Raw genomic sequence first — 16,248 nt, 5'->3', positions numbered from 1 at the left:
GCGTTATCGGATCGCTATTCGTTGCCTGCGTCTGCAGATACTAGAGCGAACGTCGCCGTAGGCACGTTCGTCTCACTGCCACTGCGTGAAGACGATGTGTGCCTGCCGAAGATGTTGAGCACACTGCTGATGCGAACTCAATGGTGTACGCTCGAGCGAAGAACAGCGACATGCCGAGCCGCTGAACCAAACGACGGGGATTTGGATGATCATTTGAGTGCTCGTTGTCTGATCCGCATTTTTGATGCAAGGCTGCACATGCATACAGCGCAATCGATCGATCATTGACAATTTGTTGTACAAGTCTTTATATTGCGTCCGCATCGCTGTCTCGTAGTACAGCCTGTGTTGAGTTGCATACGGTAAGCAAAGCAATCGTAGCAAACTATATTACAATCATGTACAAAACGAATATCGGATATCATGGCATCCTAATAGATAGACAGATACATTAGTCCCCGGTCCAACTACTACACGAGTTAGTCTTCTGAAATCGGACGATGTGAATACTGTGAAGCTATATGTATATATACTAGATGTCAGCAATAGATCGCGAGGCATGATGTTCACCGCCTGCTCAGGGATGGGCGAGGCGCCGCGGTATCCTCATCGGCAGGGATTCGAGGGCCTTTGGCGCGAAGTTTGCATAGCGGACATAAGCGGATGAAGAGTTCCACCATGGGCCAAGTGATGGTAGCCTGAAGACAGCGGAAAGTGGTTGGCATGTAATGGAGGTAAGCGGCGATGGACTCACCATACCAATCCGCCTAGCCTCAAAAAGCATAGTAGACGATGATCCGTGACTCCTATGTGTATAAACCAAGACGTCGTATATCTGCTGCTGTATAGGCACCCGTTCGAACACGGCAGCCGCCTCCAGCGACCCCAGCCCGTTCTCATCCAATGGGACTGGCTTGTTCTTATCGACCTCTCCATCCGTCTGATTGATATAATTACCCCGCAGCTTCTCCTCGTCCGCCCTGTTCATATTGTAGAATGCGTCCCGGGGCAGCAAGATAAGGTGGCGCTTGTGGGAGCCCGCGCGCGCGTGGTGGCAGGTGACCCACATCTGCAGCCGCGGAGACAGGCCCGCGATGTGGCCCTCGGAGATGGCGTGAGCGACCTCCGCATACACCTCCGGGATGAAGGTCGCCGTCTCCCGGAGCTCAGGCGAGAGCCCACTCGCGAATCGGATGAGCGCCTCCTCGAATGAGTGGCGTGTGGGCATCTCGATCGCGTTCACGGAAGTGAGCGTCTGCAGGACAACGTCTGGTAGGGAGACGAAGTCCGGATGGACCCAGGGATCGACATGGGGCGTCGTGACGATCATCCCCTGGTCGAGGAGGAAGGGGCGGTGGTACGTAGAGTGCGTACTAGAAGACCCGTTTTTCAGTGGAGGTAGAGCGATCTTGCGGACCCATGTCGTCGTGCCATCTGGGCCCACCTGCTGGAAGAGCTCGGAATCGGCGTTCTTGATAATGTCCTCATCAATGGGTATCGGAGAGGTAGGAGGAACGTATTGCTTGATTTGCGGCTCGGTTCGAATCTCACCTTCGAAGATGTTGCTTCCGGAGGGCCCGCTGGGTGTGCCTTGTTCCGGGGTGGCTTCTTCCGAGAGCATCTCGGACACTAGGAAGGATGCGGTCTTTGCGGCGTATGGAGCTACAGGCCTGTCCTTGGCCGCGGCATGGTCTGAAGGGACCTTGTGTCTCTTCTTCGGAGTGTAATTGCAGTCATCCTCCTTCTCTTCTGCGCAATGATTACATACTGGGAGGCTGCGGTCGCACTGGAGATAGTAGATCATGAGCACTATTTCAAGGCGGATTGCGCACATGGGACTTACCTTGAGGTTCTTCAAGCGACAGCGGTCACACCTTGGGATACCTCGATGAGCTGGGGTGGGCAGGGGAGTATACTTGCACTCCCGCCCACTTGCTGACCAGGAGCAGTAATTGCAGACAGGCAATACTCGATCACACTGGGGATGCCATCAGAGATACAATACCTTCAGAGATGATTATCGCCACGAACCTTCAAGTTGTTCAAGCGACAATGATCACAGCGTGGCTTTCCTCTCCGGCCTTTCCACTGTGACTGGCGAGCCATATATACTTTCGGATTGGGGATCCTGATGGTCAGTTGTCCCTCATCGACCGATTCGGCAGCTGACTCGGATGCATCCGGAGTATCGGCCATATGGAAAATAGGGGAGATGATGCGAATTGACAGATCCACCAATATTCAATCTGGATGTGTGCAAAAGTGAACGAGGACGACCGGTGGCCAACAGGGTCGTCGTACTACCAGTCCCGAAGCGGCACGATAAGGCAAAAGCGGCCGGAGAAAACAAGAAGGAGGTCCGTGCCCTGCCTGGAGGACGTTAGGGTGGAAAAATACAGGAAATGTGGCGAAAGGACGTACGAAGAGGGATTGCTGTGGCAGTCGACCGCGTGCGTGTTTAGACGGACAAGAAACCAAATTTGGCGAAACGTGGAACGAACCTACTAAGAAGCGTCACAATAGTCACAGCATCTGTCACGACGGGACGCTGCGGATGATCGCAACAACTCGACCACAATCCACTCATCGCGCGATGCCACACGACGATGAACAAGACGATTGTGTAGTCACTGCGTGAAATGGAGACGACATGCTTGTCGCCCTACCAGTAGTCGTCTCACCGCACCGCAGACATCAATTGATTCTGAAAGCGCGGAGATGTCCGGCGGACCATTCCTAGTTGCCATATACAGCGGCACCCAAAGATAGGAAACCACGTTCCTGCACTCCGAGTCCTCTCAATCACTTTTCTCTTCTTGCCCCTGGCTGGCAATGAGTCTTCGCTTCGGCCGTATGCCACGCATCCTTGTTCTATCTCACCGTGGACAGAACACGGTGCCGCGGCCTGCTCGAATACGACCGTCGTGCGAGCAGAAGCTCGCCGGAAGCATCCGCACGCATGCATTGCTCAATGGCAACGAGGACATTTCAAATCTTTGCTCGTCTTCCACCATATGGCTGAATCATGTTCTATTCTGCCTCGACAGCACGTCCGAATGAGACATGTGCAAAGTCTCACTTCGTCTAAACGCATAGCCCACGCTCGTCAGCAATCTCACCTTCAGCAATGTTCGGCCTGTCTCTGCTTTTGGTGTTGCTGGCGATCGCCAAATCCCTCGAGAAGTGTGCCGTTACATACTATGTTACGTCGGCCGGTCCATGCTCGAGAACGGGCTGGGCGAGCCTTTGAATGTACGTTCCCGTGCTTCTTCCGACGTAACTTTCTCACACAACCAAAATTGTCCAGGTGATCATCTCAAGGCTGAATTCTTTAAATTAGGCTGGTGTTGTGAACGACGTTCGCGCAATCGGTTTGAACGTGGAGTCTAGACGTATATAAACGGTGTCCCAGCGGTGAAAACCATCGCTTATACTCTGCTTAGACTCCGCAGCTCCAAGGTATGATTCGATACTCACCTTCAAGATCATCAATGTGCCAATCTTGGCGATGGCAACGATTGCATGAACCGGACTATTGAGATCTACTAGCGTCACGATAGTGCTACCGCGGAACTTGCCCTGAGAGCCTTAATGGGGCTAATCACTTCAGGTGAGTCCTGATTCCTATATTGCCCACGTCTGCTTTCCCGACCTCAACGTTTCCGTAGACTTGCTGAGCACGAACTATTCCTCTTGCTGATGACAATGTCGATATATCCATTGATTAAGAACGGAAGCCTGGCTGACAGCGGTGCTTTATTCTTGGCGTGATTCGGACAATCATGGTTCTGGATCTATGCCGTATATTACGAAACGTGATACGGCTGTTGTGGCAGTGTCTCGAAAGAAGAGGATGCTGCAGAGGACCATACGAATGGCAAAAGACAGCGGACGGTACGCGGAACGTCCGACTGAACATCTCTCGCTACTCACCTGTGTCTTTATAGAGATGAGCTTGTTGCGGCTGCGGTCAGCGTTGTGAGTTATGCTGGTGCTACGCACAGCTCAGTTGCAGAGAACATCACCGGCTCGGTGACCCTCCGGGAGTGCAGGGGCTGAACCATACAAGGACATGGACCCATCTGCTGCTGTCGCTAATCGGCATTATAGATTCTTCTGTGAACGAAATCGCGCGACTCTGTTGACGGTCACAGTCGAGTGAGCTTTGGATAGCATTGAATGCGTGTCACGGTTTGTGTTACCCGGCTCATTCATCCACTTGACGCTCTCCAAACGGATTCTGTTGACGCTCCGCCGGCTATAGCGCCTCGACCCCATTCACGCCGTGCAATCTGGGCAGTACGTCACGGAGAAAGATGCTCGTCCAGCGTATAGATCCAACCGCGGAGATAGCCGAAGACTATTCCTAGTTGCCGCTTCCAGCGAGACAACAGACGGGGATGGAAGTTCTGTTCCTGCAGCTCGCCCGCTCAATCGTATTCCCAACGTGCTGCCTTTGCGTGCCTGAATGTCATAAAACGTTCGTCTCCACCATATGGCTCTCGATCTATCTGCCGAATCGATACGGTTCTCCCCTCCCCTCCCAGGGTTTTGAACATATCCCCCGTGCGAGCAGAAGCTCATCATGTGCAACCACCCGTGTGATTGCTATGAGGTGACGGTGCTCATGCACCGCATAGCAGAAAACTGGATCAGCACAAATGCAGCAATGAGACACGTTCTGCGTATCCTGCGAACGTGTTGCGAGCAATCCATGTGAGTATGTTCTTCTGTTCAACGTGATATCGGCCGCATTGAGTGCGGGTGCAACGGGCTTCTTCTCTTGCTTGCGTATAAAAATGCCCCAATTCTCCAGCTTCGATGCGTGCGCTCTTCGCTCACACCTGCAGCTATGTTCGGACTGTTCCTTCTTGGCATCGCTAGCTTGTGTGCTCCTGCATTCGCAAATGTGATTCCGAAGGCAGTGGAGAAGCGTGCTGTCGCTTACTACGATCCTTATGATGGCGGCGGCTCCATGTTCGACAATGCCGATGACGGTTATGGAGAACCTCTCAATGTATGTTCTCGATTCGGGCTAGTCAAGCCTTTCTCACTTTGTCCATCTTTCCAGGTGATCGTATCAGGGTTAAGCTCAGCCGAGGTGCTGAACGAGGCTGGAATTCTCAATTACGCCCGCGCAATTGGATTGTACGCCTGCATCATTCACCTCTTACAACGTCTATGGACTGACTGTGGGTACTGCAGCTCAGAGGAGTGTCTTGGCATCCACCTCGGAGATCCTTTCTCTGCGAATCTTGGTGATGGAAACGGCTGGGTGAACCAGACCATCGAAATTCGCGAAGATTACGGTGATCCTTCCCTAGGCACTTGCCTTGAGAGTCTCATTGGAGGCAACCACTTTCGGTGCGTTCTCACCTCGAGCACCCATGAGCAGAGTTGTATTGTCCCGGTCATGCTCTACACCTACTGAGCACTTTGTATGACAGTGTGTTCATCCAAAATGGAACGGAGGCCGATAGCGGTGCTCTATTTTTAGCGTGAGTACAGTCGATACAGCCCGTGGTCGGCGTCATCTCATCCTAACCGACACGGAATTATGGCAGCGTCTCGACTGAAGAAGATGCCTCCGAAGACCACACTATTGCACCAAACGGATACGATGCAGGACGGTGCGTGAGATAGCCTCACTTCCTCTTCTTGCTGCTGATTTGCGACACGAACGATGCAGGGACGCGCTGGTTGCTGGAGCTATCGGTACCACTAGTTATGGTGGTGTAACGTACAGTACCGTCGCCGAGAACATCACTGGCCTAATGCCAGCCGGTACCACAGGTGTTAATCATGGTAATGAACTCCGCTCACATGAAAGTCTTATAATCGAGTTGATTAACATATCACAGATATTTATGTTGATGGAATTGTCACCCTCCTCACGGTTACGGTTGAATGAGCTCGCATTATTATTTTAATGCGACCCTCCAGGCGTTCATATTGGTATACCCCTATTGCCCATCGACATGTTGACTGTCATGAATGCTATCGCGTTCGTTGTGCGTACATGAATCCATCTGTACCGTTTCTTTTCCATGACATACCACGTATGTCAAGGGATTTAATGTCACGCAAGTTGTGCAACGCATGCGACTCGGCTGTGTGCTGTACTTTGCTTCGAGAAGTCAGCGAACGTGCGTTCGTTAGACGCGTTCCCATGGTGCTGAACTTCTTTAAATAGTGCATGCGAGTCGTCTGACGGTTTCTACTGCCGAATACAGTCATCTGCGTGTTTCTTCTAGGCTTCCTCTTCTACCTGCTACAAGTACTCATAACGTAGCGTAGGTACGTCGCGCTCTCTGTCCGCGCTGTGTTGTGAGCTAAAACACCATCGACGATGTTGGGCTTGCTCATCCTTAGCATTATCTCACGGCTCTCACCCGTTCTTGGAAGCCTAATCATAAATACGGAACTTCAGCCTCAGGTCCCGTTCTATGACCCTTACTATGCAGGGGGCTCAATGTTCGACAATGTCGGGAACGGTCTTGGTGAACCCCTTAACGTACGTTCACACTCTGCTTCAATAAAGCGAAGTCTAGTCACCAAACATTGTCCCAGGTGATCATCTCAGGGCTTAGCTCACCCGAGGTCCTTAGCGAGGCAGGCATCATAAACTACGCTCGTGCAATCGGATTGTACGTATCAACTTCTGCACCAGCTAGCATGACTTACCGCTGTAACGAGTATGCAGTTCAGAAGAGTGCATGGATATCCATCTCGGCTCGCCTTTTTCTGCCAACCTTGGCGATGGCAACGGCTGGGTGAACCAGACTATCGAGCTCCGCCAAGACTATGGTGATGTCGAAATCGGGACGTGTCTGGAAAGTCTTATCGGCGGTAACCACTTCAGGTGAGCATCCGATTGGAGAGCGGTTCCTCGTTGCACGGCCTTGTTATAGAAGGAGCTATCATCCTGTGGCTTCTTATCGTTGCTGAATGAATGGATTGTTCTACTACAGGGTATACATTCAGAATGGGACAGATGCTGACAGTGGGGCTCTCTTCCTTGCGTGAGTGACGGTATGGCAATGTATCTTGGTCTGTGACTAACTGGCCGTTTTAGAGTCTCAAAGGAGGAGGATGTTGAAGAGGACCACACTATCATTCCAGATGGATACAATATCGGACGGTATGCGAATTCATACAGTGTTCTCCCAAAGCCAAGATGTTGACCAGAATATTGTCTCATCGTGTGCAGTGATCAACTTGTTACCGCCGCTATCGGCAAAAGCGAATTCGACGGCGTGCATTATTTCACCGTTGCCCACAACATAACGGGGCTTATGCCTGCCGGTAGCAAAGGAGTGAATCATGGTGATTACCTTTTTGTCTCAGACATTTTCTCGGGAGAAGTTCACGGCTGGCTGTACGATCGCAGGCATCGCTGTCGATGGGATTGTGACCCTTCTGACGGTGACCGTTCACCACAAACAAGTTTAGATTGATCGCATGGTGGCGTTCCTCTGTACTCTTCGCAATTTTAGCCCGTCATAAGTCATGTTCACGCCTGCAGTATGTACTGGATGTGCGGCCTTCTTCTATACCCTTATGACTTAACGAAGTGCGACGCAAATCGACCCATTGACACGCTGGCATCTTTGCCATTGTATTTAACCAATCTACGTTTAATAGAACATGCAAATATTGGAACAGAGACTGATTTGACGATGTGGTTGTATGCAATGTTGCGTATGTCCTGCTATTCCTAAAAACAACGAGATGAATGTTTGATTGGCTTTACCGTGGGGTAGAGTCGAGGGTGATTGAATAAAGGAAGATATTGCAGGAGGCGAACCAACTTCTTGCGGGACTGTCCGTATGAACTGCAGATATACGTCCGCTTCACTCCTCGTCGTCATCGTCCCATTCATCCCATTGAATATCATGCTCGTCAGCTGCGTCGTGCGACGGAGAAGCTGCCTCCTCCTCTTGCTCCTCCTCGCCGGCGAATCTCTTGGCCCATCCCTCCTTCTCGGTTGCAACCTCCTCTCGAGTGCGACGTCCCACTCGAGCGAGGACGAAGTCCAACGCGGCAAAGTTCGCGTCGTCAAGGGCGAACTTACGGTGCCTCCGACCCTCAATATGCTAGGATAACAAACATACAACGTCAGCACCCGAGAAACGATTAGTATTGCGAAACCTCACTATTTTGAAGTCGTTAAACTTGACTCGACAACTTTCACAATATCCAGGCTTCGTCCCCTCGTCTCTTTTGGGAAGTCTCAGTGTGTTGGTACTACGGCTCTTTTTGAGCATATTCCGCCTGTCGGGAATAGTAGGAGGCGGCCCCATCTTGTTCTCCGTTTCATCGAGCACAGCCGCGGCCTTACGGAACGTCACTACCTGTTGTTGCGCCCTGCCCTTGAGTGAGTCAGGCAGCTGGAAACACTGCAAGGAGTTCCCAATGGTGGATGTGGTGCCTGTCGTGGACGTGACGCCAACGCTGTTGCCAGATGCAGCCATGTATGCACCGGATGCAAGGTATCCGGAGGCATTCACGGAGTTCAGTTCAGCACCGTCTGCATCAAGGTCAATCAGCCCTTCCAATTCAGGGTCTCCATATGACAGCCTGCGACGCAAGTTATTCAGAGACATTGATCGTCGTAGATCGTGCTGCTTGGTCTGTGCTCGTATTTGGGAATCTCGAATGCGCTCCTCTTGCAGTTTCGCCTTTCTCTGCGCGCGATCATTCGTCCTTTCCATATCCTGTCGATCTGCCTTCTCTCGCCTGCGTTCCTCGTCTTCGTCGTATGGCAAGAACGGTCCTCTCGACTTAGGGTGACAGTACAACACTGGCCATGTAGGATGCTCCGTCCCGTCACGATCCTTCTTCGGCATGTATTCCATGATAGCAATGGGTGCCAGCTCCTGTCGCATGTCCTCTACGAGCACAAAGTAGCTCCCTTTCGGGAAATATTTGTAGTCCTTTCGTTTCAGGCTCGGATCTCGCTCCGTTGTCCCATTTATACGCTCATTTTCAAGCAGACGTGTCAAAGAACGATTCTTCGTCTGTGGCGCGATGGAGCGACTAGATTCTGCGGCTGCAATGGGAGCGACAGCAGCTTGACACCTATCGAGGACACTGTCGAGCTTCGATACACTCCAGACTTTGATATCGAGAGCCAAGGCTTTCTTCATAAGCTCGCGGGAGGCTGCGCCAGTGGCATCGTTGGCAGGCCTTCCCCCCACGTGAGTAAGGCTCCAGACAACCAAAAGTCGACAGTCTTACTTACCTTTCCTTGAGCTTGATGAGACTATCGAATGCATTATCTTCTAGTATATCATTCCTCGTGACGTTCTCCTTGTCATGATCTTCACCCTGCAAGGTGATGAGATGTGTAATGTCTCTGGAGAAGAAATCCTCGACCCGCTGCAGGACATGGACATAATATATGATATACTTCAGATCACGCCTTTACAGACTGCTTAGTGAACGATGCTTACCGCTCCCAGATGCACCACCTTTTTCTCGAGGTCCTTCATCAGGGCTGCCACTTCCGGGTCGGCGCCGTCCAAGTCGAAGTAGAACACGAATCTCGGGAAAGCGCGTCTGTACTTTACCCTAAACTCCTGTTCACGTTCTGCACGTCTCCTCTCCTTCTGCCTCCTTGCCTCTTCGCAAGTGAGGGTGGGCATCACGGGCTCAGCAGCTACGGGTTTGAACCGCTTCACGCCGTGTGCTGCACTCTCGTCCTTCGTCGGCTCAGGTGAACGCGGGCGTTTGACTGTGATATGCTTTCGTGCTACTGTCTGGTATGGAGAGAGGAGGACAGATTGATGCTGTGGATATGGCCGCGTGGCCAACGGTGTGCGTGCGATAGTAGCCATCGGTGAGAGCAATGCAGCTAATCAACGTTCAATACTCTCGAGGCAGCTCGACGAGGCTTGTGGTGACTATGCAAGAAAGAGGCAGGGCGGGGTGCTGGATGAAACGAGCGCACTGCTGGCAAGGACAACAGTGGAGAGAACCAAGTTGTACTACCCGCATCCACGGTTTACGTTCGTCAACGACCAAACAAACAACGCGCGACGCGTCGCGTGACGTGACGTAATATGTGACCATACGCGACAAACCCGCTTACCTTCAGCCACCTACGCTCACGCTCCCTCGTTCGCTCAAATCCCTCCGCAACAATGGACGCATGCTTGCCTGACTTGGACCTCATACATTGTTTCAACATGGACAGTCTCCCGGACATTCTACCAGGGTTCTTCGTACCCCGGCTGCAGAACAGGCCCCAGGATCCCATCATGGATACGATGCGCCTTGAAAGAGAGATCCGCAAGAAACTTACTGCTATACATCCAGATCATCCTGAACGGCAACATTTGCTCGAGCATCCTCTTACATCCACCGGCTTTCTCACCCAGCCGAAGGAGAAGCCTTGGGACCCAGAGCGATTGACTACTCGCAGTAACAAAAATAGCGGCAAGGTAACTTGAAATGAACATATGCAGGTGGATATATGTCTCGTTAAATCACACTCTCTTCAGAACAATTTAGTTTCATGGGATTCCGTTCGAAATTTGCCTTACTCCCGCACAAAGCCGTCCCCACTCTGGTCAGAGCTAGAGGACCGGTCATTGGCGTCAATACGTTATCAGTGAGTCACCTTCATTTACGATCATACTCGTTCTGAGTTCCTACGAAAGCGTACGTCCGCCCCTGAGGGACCCATATTCACCATCAATATACGTGACATGCAGAGAATTACTTCTATCATTGAGACTCGTGCTCACTGGGGTTTCTTCTCCGCTATACGTATGGGACATTTATTGGGAGAAGTTTCTTCCAAAATACGCTTCAGACGAATTGGATGCCAGTGTGATAATTGCAGGAACGGACGAGGTCGTGAGCTCTAGGTCTGTACACATATCTAGATCAATTGAATATACATCTGATTTATCTTTCAGTGTCGTCGGACGTTTTCTTAGAATTGGAGCCGCTCTGCGTCGCTTGGAACTTCTGGTTGATTCTCAGCTACCCTCGTATGTGTGGATCCTCTGATACATAGCTCATCTCAATTCATCGTGGTAGACGAGGACGCCCTCAACAAGCCCAACACTCCTTTGTACATGCAGTGTCATGCGTATTGGACTGCTTACGACAAATGCTCGCGACATCTCTCGCGTTCGGTGAAGATGCCGGCCACCAATTAGAGCATGACGCTCTGGCAGCTCTGTGGATGACCTACGAAGACACTGAGAAGCTGCTCAATGCTTTGTGTTCTCTCTGCGGAAGGGCGAGTCAACTACTTTTTCATGCCTAGTTCACTTGAACTAATGGTTGAGCTCCAGAGCGAACATTCCATTCCCGTTGCTTACACCCCGCTTCCAGTAACGATCGCAGCGATACTGTCGCAAATTTACAACTCAGTTAATAGTCATCTGGAGATGCGATCTGCCAGAATCATTACAGCGGCGTTTTCATATATCCTGACGGTGACCTCGCAAGACTACTTCCGACAAGTCTGCCAGTCTGTTGGATATAGAGCGAATGACAGCGAGTTCTCCGGTGACATGACATGCCTGCCATGTCCCAATGATGCGCAGAAATCGGATGGCCTTGACGAGGAATTTCTGTACAATGAAGATGATGAGACGTTGAATCAGGAGAAGTTTAATATGCAAGCACATCCGGTCTTCGTGCATTCATATGCGGACGTCCTCCAAAGAGCGCAACAGTCGTTGAGACTGTTGCGTCAAGCACAGCCAGATCATCCGCTTCTCACTGATCAACAACACAATCAAGTCATCTGTTGGAAATGGACACACAAAGACGTCACTGCTGCATGGAATAAAGATTTTGATCCCTTCGAGGACGCGCAACAAGCTTCAGAGCAGCCAGACAGAAGTGGCGACGCGTTCCGGCAGGGGAATGCCTACAAGACTGGGTTGGAGGGATTTTCTATTTTTGATCTCCCACCTGGGTCGTGTCTTGCACGCGCCAGTGCGCCTGGCTGGAGAACTCACAACTCAGCTCTCTCAGAACTGCAAGCTTTCCTCGAGGACTACCCATCCACTCTGCCGCCGATCACGCCTACTCTCGGACATCTGACCGAGCTCGTGTTGTCGCCACTCGTGAGACATATGAACCGACTATCGGGAGCTCTGGTCGCTATATTTCTAACACCGGATACATATCTGAACTTGCAACTTCATCTAACTCTTCTCCGTTCTTATCTTCTCTTGACGTCACATTCATTCAGATCAAGGCTAGAGAATGCGCTGTTCTCCGATTCTGACGAGCCAGCATCTTCACTCACTCGTCTGAGACGGTCTATCGGCACGATTAACCAGTCATCTTCGCAAACGTCCGATGATACTCCCGCGGCTCAGTGGGCTGTTGGCCTCTCATCGCAGCTGACAGAAGGCGACTCGTGGCCACCAAGGGGCGCTGATCTGAGCTACCACCTGCGTACCGTGATTGTTGACGCTCTACAGGAGAATCTACAGGACGAACGTCGTCGAGTTCAACCTTCAACGACTTACGAGAGATTGTTGCAAGAAGCTGAATACCGCCTTGGGTTCGTTCTACGTGATCTGTCGGCAGGAACGGGCAAAGAGCGATGGCTCGATCCTACATGTACGTGATTCTGTGGTGTGTTGTTGCTTGTGGGACTGATTTTCCTCCGCCGCTAGCTATAGAGTGAGTCGCACATTGTACGAATGCTAGTGGTTTGGGGTGTCTGACAAGCATATAGAGCGATGGACTTCTTGTATCTGGATTATCTCCCGCCAGAACCGCTCGATATCATAATAACACCGACTATACTTTCCAAGTACTATCGAATACTGGCATTCAACCTGCGGCTGATGCGAGGTACTCCCGTTGTGCTGGGATTATTAGATACTATATTGACCCTCGTCTATGCAGCCTCAAATGTCATGGCGGCCTTCTACCGTATGACACGCAAGGCTTCGTGCCCGCTATTTCCGACATTGACACAGTCGAACAAACTACTCCTCCACTTCCGTTTCGTTGCGCACTCATTCGTCACCTCCCTAACATCGTACGTGTACGACTCGGCAATTGGGGGTAACTTCGATGCCTTCCTCCTACAGTTGGGGCCGCCAGATGAGAAGCCAAGCACCAAGAGGCCTGCCGGCGGTTTCACCGACTTCGCGTCTCTGGCAGATCGTCACTCCAAGGTGCTGGATGATATTCTCAGTGCTTGTCTCTTACGCTCGGGCCAGAAGGCGGTTGGCGAGCTGCTTCGCGGGTGCCTTGCACTTGTGCTGGAACTGGGCATTCTCGCTGGCCTTCGTCACAAGAAGCAGATGCCAGAATATGAAGCTGCAACAAGGCTAGAGGACCTGTGGAATGAATTCAGGAAAAACATGATGACTTTGGTCGGTGATGGATTTACCGATGTTTTGCGCATGCTGACATGTGGCTTGCATAGATCAAGGTATTGAGGGCATTGATCGAGAGGAACCTGGCAGTGCATGGGTCTCTCGATGGTCATACGCCTCTGCTCACGAGTGTGGAGGGTGTGGCCGGTAACCTGCATGATCTGCTAATTCGCCTGGACACAGCGCAATGGTGGACGAGGAAGTACGATCTTACATCAATACGATGAAGAGCCGGCACCCTTCATTCTTGCAGGATTCTATGTGATGGATATATTGTGTAGTCACATTACAAAGGCAAAAAGGCAAAGATGTACATCATCAACGAAACGTAACAAGCACTCAGTCCCATGTCCCGAACGTACAAAGGCAATCGTGATGGAGCAAGAAAGCAACTGATATAATGGAATGTAAAGCGGTTACAACGTCGACCGCGGCAAATGGTGAATGCATGAAGTATTGGCTTGGAGACTCAAGCATGCGTCGCGTCATCGAATACATCATTACAAACAGGCGCGTTCGCTTTGACCTCCCTTGCGATCCGAGCGCATTCTTGTTCCCATATGGCGCGTATCTCCTCTTCACGCACGTCTGAGGTCTCGCTCTGGCTGTCTGCGATACCCAGGCAACGGGAGATCTCTTCGACACGTACTCCTTCCGTGAGACGGACCTCTTGGCAGCCCTTGGCACCAGTCATGTTGAACGACGTTGTACGGCCGATTCTCCTGCGAGACTTCGATGGAGAACCGAGCAGGCTAACGCTACCAGAGGACAAAGTGACAAGCCCGGCGGTCTCAAGCATGCCGAGTAAGTCGGCGAACTCACTACGGGAGACAGGAGGGAGGGGCGAACGGTCACCTGTCAGAATGGAAGAATAGTACGAGTGAAGCTGCATGACATCCAGAGACGGCGCAGTCGAGATCGTGGGCACAGACTGCGTCCGCTTAATGGGCGATCGAGCAGACTTCGTTGGTGAAGCGGCAGGATGAGAACTAGACAGAGCGAGCCCGGCTTCCACGCGCTTACGAGCTGATAGCAGCGCCAGCAAGGCGAGGCGCTGTTGCAAGCCGAGCTCTCTGACTTTTATGATCGTCTCACTGTCACTGAGTGTCTTCGTAGTGCCTTGAGATGCGGAAGGCGACGATGAAGAGGAAGCAGATTTGGCTTGCGCGCTGACAGAGAGGTAAGCCTTCAGAGCGGTGAGTATGCATGACGGGGTGACACTGGGCATGTGAGACATCAGTGAATCAGGAGACGTCGGAGTCGCCGCTAGATCAATTGCGCCCCGCAGCACCTCGAACATGGCACGAACGTCCCCGGTCTGCGCGGCAATCTTTCGGCTCAGCAAAGTCACTGCCAATGCAGGCAGGAACTCCTTGAACCGCTCCGCAATATCGTCATCGTTTGACAGTGACGAAAGACGGGAATTAACGATATCCACCAAGTCTTGGGGGCAGTACGGTGCGAAGTGCAACGTTTCGACCCCCGCGAGAGATTTGACAGAGGATGAGGCAGTGGAGGAAGATGTGAGTGTATGGGTATTTGCGATCCCAATGAGTCGGACTTTTGAAACGTTGCTGTGGGCGAGCATGAAGAGAGAGTTGAGAGATTGAGCGGTCGAAGTAATATGATCAAGCTCGTCAAGAATAATAATGCTGCATTGATATTGATCGAGCTCGTGAGTCATCGCTCTAGAGCATGACACTTCAACATACCATTTTTGTTCCCGCTCGGCGAAGAAACGCTCGACGAGCTCAATTGGAGTCTCCTTTGGTTTTTTGCTTTTGCGGCCCACGCTGACTACCTTTTCCCTAATATTGAGTATCTCAGCGAGGCGATCCCATACGGCATCGACGCCGTGGAGAGCCATACAGTTGATAAAAAAGACTTGCACCCCTCCCTGCTTGACTTCGGTGGCGAGGCTTTCTAGGACCGCGTTTACAAGCGCGGTCTTTCCCGTTCCCGGCAAGCCTGAGATGTATAGAGTCGAAGCAGACACAGAGTCCGCCGTTTGCGAGATCAGAGACATTATGAAGTCACGCATTGTTTCACGCTCCACTTGCCGTCCAGCGAACTCTGTACGGTCATTGCAAGTGGATCGAAGTAGTGCCTGTGCGCGCATGTGCAGAGGCCGGAGAATTTGGGGCGGGGAGGAAGGCGGGGTTGCCAAGGCGTGTTGAGACAAGGGGTTGACGGGAGTCTGCGGTGCGGATAGGGTATTCGATGCCGAAGAGCGTCTGCGTGGCGCTACAAGACCTTCAGAAGAATGGCGCGTTTTCGATCACAAGGCACTTACGAGTGTTTTCTCTGAAAGAATTTGCTGTTTCGCTATTTGTCCGACGAAAAGGACGCGTCATTCGGACGGAGGGGGAGTTGATATACTCTACGACGAACGGCGGCACGTTCTCTTTATTTCCGTCGTCATCAAACTGGGTAAACGATGTGCGAGGACGCTTCGGATCTGGGGTTGGGTCTGGTGAAGGAAGCACAGTGTTGCCTGACCCGCATCCTACGTCAATCGATGTCGTCGGCTCTGTGGTAGCTTGGTGAGCGCGCTTGCCGAGGACGGTGCTACGCGTGCGTGGCGAAGACATTATGGCGAAACGGGCGTGACTTCGTTGAACTAATTGAGGGAAGAGATATGTGCAGCACTTGATGTACACCGCAGACGACCAGGGTGGGAAGAGGAAAGGAAAGAGGAGGGATGATAGGCCAGACAATCTTTGTCACGGCGGAGTTGGCACGCTTTCAAAGTCCGGTCGGTCAACGCGTCGCGTCGCCGCGTATTTTCACGTGATGTGTGTATCGTGACACGTCACATCACGTGGTTGTGACTTACTTTGGTGCCGTGTCACCATGCGTGCACGTTCCTGGCGGACTGCG

General features: G+C 51.8%; 6 protein-coding genes across 6 annotated transcripts; 3 read left to right on the top strand and 3 right to left on the bottom strand.

Annotated features, from left to right (window-relative positions):
- Positions 1 to 298: 298 nt before the first annotated feature.
- Positions 299 to 2,460, bottom strand: LAESUDRAFT_721509 (uncharacterized protein). The gene is made up of 5 exons (XM_040908022.1): positions 2,422 to 2,460; positions 2,032 to 2,370; positions 1,844 to 1,978; positions 755 to 1,786; positions 299 to 698 (listed from the first exon to the last, which is right to left on the bottom strand). Exons 2-5 carry the CDS (start codon positions 2,194 to 2,196, stop codon positions 567 to 569), a joined length of 1,464 nt encoding a protein of 487 aa, XP_040768827.1. The 5' UTR covers positions 2,197 to 2,370; positions 2,422 to 2,460; the 3' UTR covers positions 299 to 566.
- A 2,392-nt stretch (positions 2,461 to 4,852) lies between these two features.
- On the top strand, positions 4,853 to 5,911 carry LAESUDRAFT_755704 (uncharacterized protein; the record flags this gene model as incomplete). The annotated part of the gene is made up of 7 exons (XM_040912056.1): positions 4,853 to 5,017; positions 5,072 to 5,148; positions 5,206 to 5,364; positions 5,448 to 5,498; positions 5,565 to 5,630; positions 5,690 to 5,805; positions 5,862 to 5,911. 7 exons carry the CDS (start codon positions 4,853 to 4,855, stop codon positions 5,909 to 5,911), a joined length of 684 nt encoding a protein of 227 aa, XP_040768826.1.
- A 409-nt stretch (positions 5,912 to 6,320) lies between these two features.
- Positions 6,321 to 7,663, top strand: LAESUDRAFT_721506 (uncharacterized protein). The gene is made up of 7 exons (XM_040908021.1): positions 6,321 to 6,514; positions 6,571 to 6,647; positions 6,704 to 6,862; positions 6,972 to 7,022; positions 7,076 to 7,141; positions 7,211 to 7,326; positions 7,391 to 7,663. The coding sequence occupies exons 1-7, from the start codon at positions 6,350 to 6,352 to the stop codon at positions 7,450 to 7,452; spliced, it is 696 nt and encodes a 231-aa protein (XP_040768825.1). The 5' UTR covers positions 6,321 to 6,349; the 3' UTR covers positions 7,453 to 7,663.
- On the bottom strand, positions 7,589 to 9,987 carry LAESUDRAFT_741371 (uncharacterized protein). The gene is made up of 4 exons (XM_040911140.1): positions 9,457 to 9,987; positions 9,246 to 9,382; positions 8,158 to 9,190; positions 7,589 to 8,097 (listed from the first exon to the last, which is right to left on the bottom strand). The coding sequence occupies exons 1-4, from the start codon at positions 9,838 to 9,840 to the stop codon at positions 7,855 to 7,857; spliced, it is 1,797 nt and encodes a 598-aa protein (XP_040768824.1). The 5' UTR covers positions 9,841 to 9,987; the 3' UTR covers positions 7,589 to 7,854.
- A 123-nt stretch (positions 9,988 to 10,110) lies between these two features.
- Positions 10,111 to 13,716, top strand: LAESUDRAFT_365299 (uncharacterized protein). The gene is made up of 10 exons (XM_040902180.1): positions 10,111 to 10,446; positions 10,507 to 10,616; positions 10,666 to 10,875; positions 10,927 to 11,001; positions 11,051 to 11,255; positions 11,311 to 12,598; positions 12,655 to 12,661; positions 12,717 to 12,835; positions 12,890 to 13,365; positions 13,419 to 13,716. Exons 1-10 carry the CDS (start codon positions 10,147 to 10,149, stop codon positions 13,593 to 13,595), a joined length of 2,967 nt encoding a protein of 988 aa, XP_040768823.1. The 5' UTR covers positions 10,111 to 10,146; the 3' UTR covers positions 13,596 to 13,716.
- A 121-nt stretch (positions 13,717 to 13,837) lies between these two features.
- LAESUDRAFT_755699 (P-loop containing nucleoside triphosphate hydrolase protein) lies at positions 13,838 to 15,959 on the bottom strand (the record flags this gene model as incomplete). Its single annotated transcript, XM_040912055.1, has 3 exons — positions 13,838 to 15,020; positions 15,081 to 15,612; positions 15,662 to 15,959. 3 exons carry the CDS (start codon positions 15,957 to 15,959, stop codon positions 13,838 to 13,840), a joined length of 2,013 nt encoding a protein of 670 aa, XP_040768822.1.
- Between the last annotated feature and the right edge of the window lie 289 nt (positions 15,960 to 16,248).

The sequence above is a fragment of the Laetiporus sulphureus genome (genome assembly GCF_001632365.1).
Source record: "Laetiporus sulphureus 93-53 unplaced genomic scaffold LAESUscaffold_4, whole genome shotgun sequence".
NCBI lineage: Eukaryota > Fungi > Basidiomycota > Agaricomycetes > Polyporales > Laetiporaceae > Laetiporus > Laetiporus sulphureus.
This window is presented reverse-complemented; position numbering and strand designations above follow the sequence as displayed.